Consider the following 10,708-nt stretch of genomic DNA (forward strand, 5'->3'; position numbering starts at 1 on the left):
ATTTCGTTTTTAACGGCCAGATTCTCAGATTTGTGGTAGGGACCCTAACCCTAAAACTTAAATTTTTATGTTTTTCCCTTGAGAAAAAAATTGTAAATATTGTCATTATGAGTTAATTAGGAATTATAGGTGTTGTATGAATTTTTCTAGAATATTTGGAGTTTGTTTGGAATTTTTAGAATTTCGGGAAGTTGATTTTGATTGATAATTACTTGTTTTGAAATGTTAAAAATTATTAGATGGGTTGGAAAATTCCAAAAATTGGGTTAGATTCCAAATATAATGATTTGTGAATTTTTAGGCATTGGTTAGAATATTTTCGAAAATTTTAGGGTAAAAAGTTAGTTAATTTCGGATGTTAGAAATTATTATAATGGTGGAAAATTTTTGTAAGTGTGGTAAAATTTCAAGATTTTGATATGCAAATTTTTGAATATTTGTTTGAGATATTATCGGAAATTTTAATGTGTGAAATTATTTTATTGGATTGTTGGGAATGTTGAGATTGTTGAATTATTGAGGAACATTGGAATTGTGGCATTCATTTGCATCATGGTTGTATGAAGAAAAAAAATTGTGAAAAGTGTATGAAATGGAAAAATAAAATAAAATAGTGATGAAAAGTGAAAGCCCGTGTGAGGCGAACTAAGAAGGGAGAGAGATCCCTAGGGTGAAAGACCCAAAAGTTTACCTCGAGAAGACTCCGAATGGGGAGTGTATTTGGGTGCGGACGCGTATCCTTCGGTGAAAGCCCGAGAATAATAGTGCATTGTATGACTGTGTGTCACACGTTCATGTGCATACATGTAATTGTTGAATATTATGAGATTGTGTATAATATTATATATTACTCTATGTGATTGATTGATACTGTTGAATTGTTCCTTTTGTGTTGAAGTGTCCTTTTCGTATTCTTTGAAACTTAGTAATCCCCTTAACCCCTTGGGTGTTAGGCACCCTACTGAGCAATGTGGAAATGCTCACCCCTTCCTTGTTATACCTTTTTAGATGCAGATATCTCTCATGAGGATCCACAGGTGGGGCAGGGAGGACTTCAGGATGCTCCTGGAGCAGCCTAGTGGAGCGTGGCATTTTTTTGTTATTGTGTTTCTTTTTGGATTTTGGGATTTGTTTTAGTAATTATGACTCATGGATTTGTTATGAAGTTTTATTTTGATAAATTTGTTAATTGGGAACTTTTATTTTGGATTATAATGAATATTTATTTAATCTTGTTGTTTTGAGTAGTTTTGGGATATTATGGTTTATGAGAATTCTAGTGGGATGTATGAAAAAAAAAAAAAATCCAGAGTGTTTTGGTTGACTGCCAACGTGGAATAGGAGAAACCCTTAGGGTCAAACCTTTGACCTGGGGTCACGGGTCAAATTTTGGGTTGCCCGGAATTTGGGTCGTGACAGCGTGGTATCAGAGCCAAGGTTGCGATAATACCTTGGGGTCAATGTTTGTGAGTGTTTGTGCGTATTGTAATGTTATGATTTTTGTATGTGTTAATTGGCGAGTTGATGATTAATTAAATTATGTATTGTGATTGTATGAAAGTGAAAGTTTTGATAATTGTTGAAGTTGCTAAGTGGGTACAAACTCTAGAGTTGATAGAATATGCAAGGGGTGCGTTATTACCTTGGCAGATAGAGCACTAAATGTGGATTTGAGGATTTTAGATATGACTGGGTATGATGTTATCTTGGGAATGGATTGGTTGACAGTGTATAGAGCGGTTATTGATTGTCATCGCCGCAGGATAATATTTTGTCTCCCAGAGGGATTTGAGGTTTGCTTTGTTGGAGGGAAGAGTGTTAGTTTGCCTTTTTCGCAGTCCGATCCGTGTTATCAGTATGTGTTGAGGAAGGGATCAATAAATTTCTTAGCTTGCCTTCGTGGTAAGGAGAAAGCCCAGAAGGACATTACAGAAATTCCAGTGGTGAGGAAGTTTCAAGATGTATTCCCAGATGAGTTACCAGGTTTACCACCGCATAGAGAGTTTGATTTCTCTATTGAAGTATACCCAGGAACTGATCCTATTTCAGTATCCGCTTATAGGATGGCCCCTCTTGAGTTGAAAGAATTGAAAACTCAGTTAGATGAATTGTTGGGTAAGGGTTTTATTCGTCCAAGTACATCACCATGGGGAGCCCCAGTGTTGTTCGTGAAGAAGAAGGATGGCACACTAAGGTTATGTATTGACTATAGGAAGTTGAATAGAGTTACTGTGAAGAACAAGTATCCTCTTCCAAGGATAGATGACTTGTTTGATCAGTTGAAGGGTGCAAAGTATTTAGTAAGATTGACTTGAGAACTGGGTATCATCAATTGAGGGTTAGGGAAGAAGATGTTTCTAAAACTGCTTTTAGAACGAGATATGGGCATTATGAGTTCTTAGTCATGCCTTTTGGGTTAACTAATGCCCCCGCTGCTTTCATGGATTTAATGAACAGGGTATTTCGTGCTTACTTGGATCAGTTTGTGATTGTCTTTGTGGATGACATCTTGATCTACTCTAGGAGTTTGGAGGAGCATAAGCAGCATTTGGTGACCACCCTTGGAACTTTGAGAAGGCATCAGTTGTATGGGAAGTTGGACAAAAGTGAGTTTTGGCTTACTGAAGTGAACTTCTTAGGCCATGTGGTTTCTGAGGCAGGAATAGCAGTAGACCATTCCAAGGTAGAAGCTGTACAGGAGTGGCAAAGACCTACTAATGTATTTGAGGTTAGAAGTTTCTTGGGGTTGGCTGGATATTATAGGAGGTTTGTGGAAGACTTCTCTAGAATTGCAGCACCAATGACTCGGTTGACTAGAAAAGGGGTGAAGTTTGATTGGAATGAGGAGTGTGAGAATGCTTTCCAGGAGTTGAAGCGGAAATTGACCACTGCTCCAGTGTTAACTGCTCCTATTAGTGGAGAGTTGTTTACAATTTATTGTGATGCTTCCACAGTGGGGCTAGGGTGTGTGCTAATGCAGCAAGGCAAGGTGGTAGCTTATGCCTCAAGACAGTTAAAACAACATGAGCGGAATTATCCAACACATGATTTGGAGCTTGCAGCAGTGGTGTTTGCCCTTAAGACTTGGAGACACTATTTGTATGGAGAGAAGTTTGAGGTGTACTCTGATCACAAGAGTTTGAAATATATTTTCACTCAAAAGGATCTGAACTCTAGGCAAAGGAGATGGATGGAGACATTGGAAGATTATGATTTTGCTCTTCATTATCATCCAGGAAAGGCAAATGTTGTAGCAGATGCCTTGAGTAGGAAGAGTGTTGGCCAGTTGTCTAGCTTGGAGTTGAGAGAGTTTGAGATGCATGCAGTTATTGAGGATTTTGAATTATGTCTTGGTTTGGAAGGGCATGGTCCATGCTTGTACAGTATATCAGCTAGACCAATGGTTATCCAGAGAATAGTGGAGGCCCAAGTTCATGATGAGTTTTTAGAAAAGGTTAAAGCCCAGTTGGTAGCAGGTGAAATAGATGAAAATTGGTCTATGTATGAAGATGGGAGTGTGAGGTTCAAAGGGAGATTGTGTGTGCCAAAAGATGTGGAGTTGAGAAATGAACTTCTAGCAGATGCTCATAGGGCGAAGTATACCATCCACCCTGGGAATACCAAGATGTATCAAGACTTAAAGAGACAGTTTTGGTGGAGTGGGATGAAGAGAGATATTGCTCAGTTTGTAGCTAATTGTCAGATTTGTCAGCAAGTGAAGGCTGAACACCAGAGGCCTGCAGGGTTGTTGCAACCTTTACCTATACCTGAATGGAAGTGGGATAATATCACTATGGACTTTGTGATAGGGTTGCCAAGAACTAGAAGCAAGAAAAATGGAGTTTGGGTGATTGTGGACCGTCTTACTAAGTCAGCTCATTTTCTAACCATGAAAACTACTGATTCCATGAACTCTTTGGCTAAGTTGTATATACAGGAGATTGTGAGATTGCATGGGATACCCGTATCTATAGTGTCTGACAGGGACCCTAAGTTTACTTCTCAGTTTTGGCAGAGTTTACAAAGGGCTTTGGGCACCCAACTGAATTTTAGCACCGCTTTTCACCCTCAGACAGATGGTCAATCAGAAAGAGTGATCCAGATCTTAGAAGACATGTTAAGGGCTTGTGTTTTGGATTTTGGAGGAAATTGGGCAGATTACTTACCTTTGGCAGAGTTTGCTTATAACAATAGTTACCAATCTAGTATTGGCATGGCACCTTATGAAGCACTCTATGGGAGACCTTGTAGATCGCCCTTGTGTTGGATAGAGATGGGTGAGAGTCGTTTGTTGGGACCTGAGATTGTCCAAGAGACTACAGAGAAGATACAACTCATCAAGGAAAAACTTAAGACTGCCCAAAATAGACAGAAAAGTTATGCAGACAAAAGGAGAAGGCCCTTGGAGTTTGAGGAAGGGGATTGGGTGTTTGTAAAAGTGTCCCCTCGAAGAGGCATATTTCGATTTGGGAAGAAGGGGAAGTTAGCCCCTAGGTTTGTGGGACCATTTCAGATTGATAAGAGAGTTGGCCCAGTGGCATACAAGTTAATTTTGCCTCAACAGTTGTCCCTTGTGCATGATGTTTTCCATGTGTCAATGCTAAGGAAGTGTACTCCAGATCCAACTTGGGTGGTGGACTTGCAAGATGTTCAGATTAGTGAAGATACTTCTTATGTGGAGGAACCTTTACAAATTCTGGAAGTTGGAGAGCATAGGTTCAAGAACAAGGTGATTCCTGCAGTCAAAGTGTGGTGGCAACACCATGGGATAGAAGAAGCCACTTGGGAACCTGAGGAAGAAATGAGACGACATTATCCGCAACTCTTCTATGAATTTTAAGGTAAGCTAGTTTAAATTTCGGGACGAAATTTCTTTTAGGGGGGTAGGATGTAATGACCGGGTATTTTATGCCACGTTAGCATTTTAGTTTGAAAAGTCTTATGCTGTGTAATGGTTGAAAAGTCAAGAAGAAAAGTGTTTGGAGAACACGTGTCACTTTCGGACTGGTGAATTTCGTTTTATTGTGTCGGTCAATTAAACGAGTTAAAATTTTATGCCATGTCAGCCTTAGGATAGAAAATTTCTTAGGATTTTAGAAATTGGAAATTTCCGGGAACGAAAAACGAAAACGAAAATGAAAAATAAATAAATTAGGATTAATTAGAATTAATTAAGAAAAATAAATAAATCAATTAAATTAAATTGATGAATAATAAAATTGAGAAAACTAGTTTTAGATTGGTAGTAATAAATAAATTGTGTGTTAAAAAAAAATGAATTGGAAATAAAATAAAACAATTAGAATAAACAAAAGAAAAGAAAATAAAAGAAATAAAATAAATATATGCAATGGGCTTTGAATAATGGGTTGTAAAAGAAAATAATAATAATAATAATGGATTGGGCTTAGATTTTGAGTTGGGCTTGGATGTGGGCTTAAGTGGCTGGTGGCTTTTAAAAGCCATGTGAAGTGGGCTGATTTAAAAGAAAGAGAAATGGGCTTGAGCGGGCTGATTTAAAAAGAAAAGAAATGGGCTTAAGTGGAAAAAGGAACAGTAGCAGATATGGGAGAAAGAGGAGCGGCGGCTGTGGAAATTAGGGCACTCACCGGATCTTTGACCGGCCGTTTGGACGGCCAAACGATCTCCGTTTTGGCCCAAATTCGGAGGAAGTACTTTATTCGATTAGAGGAACAAGCCTACGGTGGCTGATTTCGTTTTTAACGGCCAGATTCTCAGATTTGTGGTAGGGGACCCTAACCCTAAAACTTAAATTTTTATGTTTTTCCCTTGAGAAAAAAATTGTAAATATTGTCATTATGAGTTAATTAGGAATTATAGGTGTTGTATGAATTTTTCTAGAATATTTGGAGTTTGTTTGGAATTTTTAGAATTTCGGGAAGTTGATTTTGATTGATAATTACTTGTTTTGAAATGTTAAAAATTATTAGATGGGTTGGAAAATTCCAAAATTTGGGTTAGATTCCAAATATAATGATTTGTGAATTTTTAGGCATTGGTTAGAATATTTTCGAAAATTTTAGGGTAAAAAGTTAGTTAATTTCGGATGTTAGAAATTATTATAATGGTGGAAAATTTTTGTAAGTTGGTAAAATTTCAAGATTTTGATATGCAAATTTTTGAATATTTGTTTGAGATATTATCGGAAATTTTAATGTGTGAAATTATTTTATTGGATTGTTGGGGAATGTTGAGATTGTTGAATTATTGAGGAACATTGGAATTGTGGCATTCATTTGCATCATGGTTGTATGAAGAAAAAAAATTGTGAAAAGTGTATGAAATGGAAAAATAAAATAAAATAGTGATGAAAAGTGAAAGCCCGTGTGAGGCGAACTAAGAAGGGAGAGAGATCCCTAGGGTGAAAGACCCAAAAGTTTACCTCGAGAAGACTCCGAATGGGGAGTGTATTTGGGTGCGGACGCGTATCCTTCGGTGAAAGCCTGAGAATAATAGTGCATTGTATGACTGTGTGTCACACGTTCATGTGCATACATGTAATTGTTGAATATTATGAGATTGTGTATAATATTATATATTACTCTATGTGATTGATTGATACTGTTGAATTGTTCCTTTTGTGTTGAAGTGTCCTTTTCGTATTCTTTGAAACTTAGTAATCCCCTTAACCCCTTGGGTGTTAGGCACCCTACTGAGCAATGTGGAAATGCTCACCCCTTCCTTGTTATACCTTTTTAGATGCAGATATCTCTCATGAGGATCCACAGGTGGGGCAGGGAGGACTTCAGGATGCTCCTGGAGCAGCCTAGTGGAGCGTGGCATTTTTTTGTTATTGTGTTTCTTTTTGGATTTTGGGATTTGTTTTAGTAATTATGACTCATGGATTTGTTATGAAGTTTTATTTTGATAAATTTGTTAATTGGGAACTTTTATTTTGGATTATAATGAATATTTATTTAATCTTGTTGTTTTGAGTAGTTTTGGGATATTATGGTTTATGAGAATTCTAGTGGGATGTATGAAAAAAAAAAAAATCCAGAGTGTTTTGGTTGACTGCCAACGTGGAATAGGAGAAACCCTTAGGGTCAAACCTTTGACCTGGGGTCACGGGTCAAATTTTGGGTTGCCCGGAATTTGGGTCGTGACATCTTGTTTTCTCCAGTCCTTCTCCTTAAGCGAACTTACTTTTCAAGCTCTCTCTTCCTCTCCAAAACCCTCACTCTCTGAAAATGCTTCTCTTCAGCAACAAATATCTAGAATCCCTTTTAAAACCAATGTTCTCTGGTTCTTCCCCTTTACTATCCTCCTCTCCAGCTGCTCGGAAATGTCCTCTCAAAATCCCTTCCTTCCTCTCTACTACCACCCCCTGCAGCTGCCAGCCTGATACTCCAGACCCTCAGAAAAAAAAAAAAAAAAAAAAAAAAAACCTCCTTCAGCCAGAGAACCCCCCTCAAACTCTCTGCCCCTCTCCCCTTCCTTCTCCAAAAAATATCTTCCAACGGCAGCCCCTCCTCTCTGCAGCTGCAAGCCTCCACTACCCCCATGCAGCTGGCAGCCTCTGCTCCTCTAACGGCCAGCAGATTCTCCTTCTAGAACCTTCTTAATAGGTGTCGCACTCTCATAGGTTCTCTCAAGTCACTACCATGATTCCCTAGCAGACCTTCAGGAGTCTACACGTGGCAAAATCAGTTGCAGCAAAGAATGACCTAAATGGGGTCTACAAATAGATTCTATTAAAGTAATTTATTGTTTTTTATATCATGGTCAAATTAATTTTAAATTCGTTTAATATATTTTTAACTTCAAATCCAAGTTTGTTTCAATTAATTTTAAAAATAAATTAGACTTAAGGCCTAACATAAACTCAAATTAATAAGATTTTGACTCAAAACAAATACAAATTTACAACTAAGTTTAGGACTAAAAAATGTTACTAAGTTGGGTCAAAACCGATCCACGAAAATCGAATCAAATCAACCTCAAAAGGCTTGGTCTGGTTTAATTTTGTCACTCCAAATTTGATTTGTTTGGTTTTTATCACATATAAAACCGACAATATTGGTTCAGTTAATTTTTATCCAAAAACCGACCAAACTAACCTTATTCACACCCTTTCTTTTCATATACTCGACTCAAAGTATATAGTAAAATTTGGACCGTTAAATAAAGAAAATGTATAAGATCAAGCTACAAAAAAATAAGATTATCATATAAACTAATGACACTGAAGTTCTAAATAATGGATTATATATAGAGAACAAAATAATGAGACGTATATCAAAGCAATGAGACATCCCCATCATGTGATAAAAAATAGTTTAGGGAATCTGATGTCAAGTTGGTATATATAAAATCTTTGAATCAAACCAAACCTACTTTTAATTTGCTTTGATGAATGATGGCCTAGTCTCAGTATATTTTTATGAAAAATAATACAGAAATTAGCAAAAAAAAAAAAGAGGATGGCTTCACAGGATGCTAATAGATTGAGATGGCACTTTCTACTCTGGAAATTTTCAGTGAACAGCTAAATCCCATTACAAATGGGAACAATCACAGAGCTTTGAAGTGAACAAGGAGTGGAACCTCAAAGCCATTTCATTCCCCCCTCTCTTTTCCATCTAAAAATAGAGCAAACAAAACTTGAACAGTTGAACCTTGCACAACCCCAGAAGACATCCACAACAGGAGGCTTTTTGATGAAAATGACTGAAAGAACTCTTACTGGAATTGTTGTATGATGTTAAAACTGGGAAAAACATACCAAAATGGTTGCTGCTGCCAAGAGCATTTGGTGGAGAAGATGAAGCGAGGACGAATGAGAAGTGTGGAGCTGAATAGAAAATCTGCATTTCTCCATTGATGGGTCGACAGTAGTGATCAAACCCAACCCACCAAAGTCACAGCTAGCTGCTTGTTGATTATGTTGCTGGTAGTAGCTGTTGAATGAATAAGATATGCTTGCGGACCAACTGATGTTGAAACAGGAGCTGCCAGGAGATAGAGCAGTGCAGTCTGCGACTGAGCATGCCTCTGATGCACTAGCAGTTGCGTTGGACAAGTCTCGATTGTTGTTCACAACACACCATCTGGAAGGAAGGTAGTTGACGTTCTGTGCATTTACTAGGTTTCTTGATCCCTGGCCTAGGTCTACATGGTACTTGGCTTGGCCTTCAAAGGTGAACAGACCCCAATGCCTTTCAAAATTTCCTGCGGCTATGCTTCTTTGATCCTCATCTAAGAGGGAAAAGATGTATGTTTCAGTTGGTGGAACTCGAGGCCTCAGTGGGGTTCCTGATTTGCTCTGGAGGTGCCTTATGAGGCCTTTCATGAAGGTCTCTGCTACGGATGAGGTAGCTTTGGCTGCTCCATCAGTAGGCCAACCAATCTGCCCAACAACAATATCCATTTCCGGATATCCAACTGTTGATAATGCAGTAACCACAGTATCATAGATCAAGTCAAAGCTATTTTTGTAGGTTCTGTGGCTGTCACTGTGAGGATGTGCGGTTTCTTTGAAGATGGAGAAGTCGAGGGATATGTTCTTGTTCCGGTGGAGACTCAGGAAAGGTGAGATGTTCACAAAGAAAGGCGAGTGATGCTTGTTGAGAAATGTGAGGAGGTGGCTCATGGTTTTGTTGAGATCAGACTGAAATGCCCTTTTGAGGGCAGGTTGGATTCTGACTGGATGGTATCAGAACTGAAAGGAACCACGACCTTCGCCTCGCTTGCCAAGTTTGCCCTGATCAAGGCTGTCTGGATGTTTGTTGCTGCTCCAATTACAAATGGATGAAACTGGTCACCATAACTTTGCAGGAAAGGCTCATCTCCGACAGCAACATACCTGTAAACAGTTCACTTAGTTGGTACAGGGTGAATGAAAAGGAGATACCCAAACCAAATCAATCAAGTTATCAAAACAATAAAAAACAAATAAAGAATGGATGGTTGTGCAGCTTATAGCCTATGAAACTCCCAAAAGGATTCATTTATTGGTTTCATATAACTCACAGAGATATAACTTAACGTACAAAGAGAAGGATTATTTTCTTCTTGAGTTCAGTGCTACTCTGATAAACAACTGCTCTTACTAGATTTTTTTTTTTTTGATAGGTAAAACAAAGAGTATATTTTAAAGGAAATTTTGCATTCCTTGTCTCAAAAAAGGATTTGCTCGAGGGATCATAAAACTTGAAACCCCTCGATCTCTTTGACTATCCAACAAAATTACAACTTATTGCTCTTGAGTCTAATTTCCTTTTATTAGGCTTATATAACCTAGCCTCAGCTAGACAACCCCAAACATGAAGATGCCTAATGCTAGGCTTCTTTCCGTCCATAGCACATATGGGATTTTAGCTACTCCTTTACTTGGAACTCAGTTAAGGATATATATTGCAGTCTTTAAGACTTCTCCCTAAAGGGATTATGGTAGAAAAAAAATGACTTATCATACTTCTAACTATGTCCTTTAGGATCCAGTTTCATTTCTTAGCTACACCACTTTGACTTAAAGTTCTTGGCATGGTGTATAGAGGAATGATGCCACATTCCTGCATATATCTCGCAAAAGGCCCTTGACAGTTTTCTTCACCTAATCCACCATATCTACCATAGTACTCACCACCATGGTTAGATTAAATGATCCAAGTTGATTTTCAACTTCAACTTTATAGGATTTGAAAACGTCTAATGATTGAGATTCTCATGAATCGAGTATAAGTAC

The 10,708-nt window shown here is 38.0% G+C and overlaps 1 protein-coding gene across 1 annotated transcript; it reads right to left on the bottom strand.

The window, feature by feature from the left end:
• Positions 1 to 8,406: 8,406 nt before the first annotated feature.
• LOC117913251 (glucan endo-1,3-beta-glucosidase 9-like) lies at positions 8,407 to 9,837 on the bottom strand (the record flags this gene model as incomplete). Its single annotated transcript, XM_034828209.1, is given in 2 exon segments — positions 8,407 to 9,633; positions 9,636 to 9,837. Coding segments are annotated over 2 exon segments (1,110 nt in total), but the record flags the coding sequence as incomplete, so codon positions are not given.
• Between the last annotated feature and the right edge of the window lie 871 nt (positions 9,838 to 10,708).

The sequence above is a fragment of the Vitis riparia genome, chromosome 4 (assembly GCF_004353265.1).
Source record: "Vitis riparia cultivar Riparia Gloire de Montpellier isolate 1030 chromosome 4, EGFV_Vit.rip_1.0, whole genome shotgun sequence".
Lineage (NCBI taxonomy): Eukaryota > Viridiplantae > Streptophyta > Magnoliopsida > Vitales > Vitaceae > Vitis > Vitis riparia.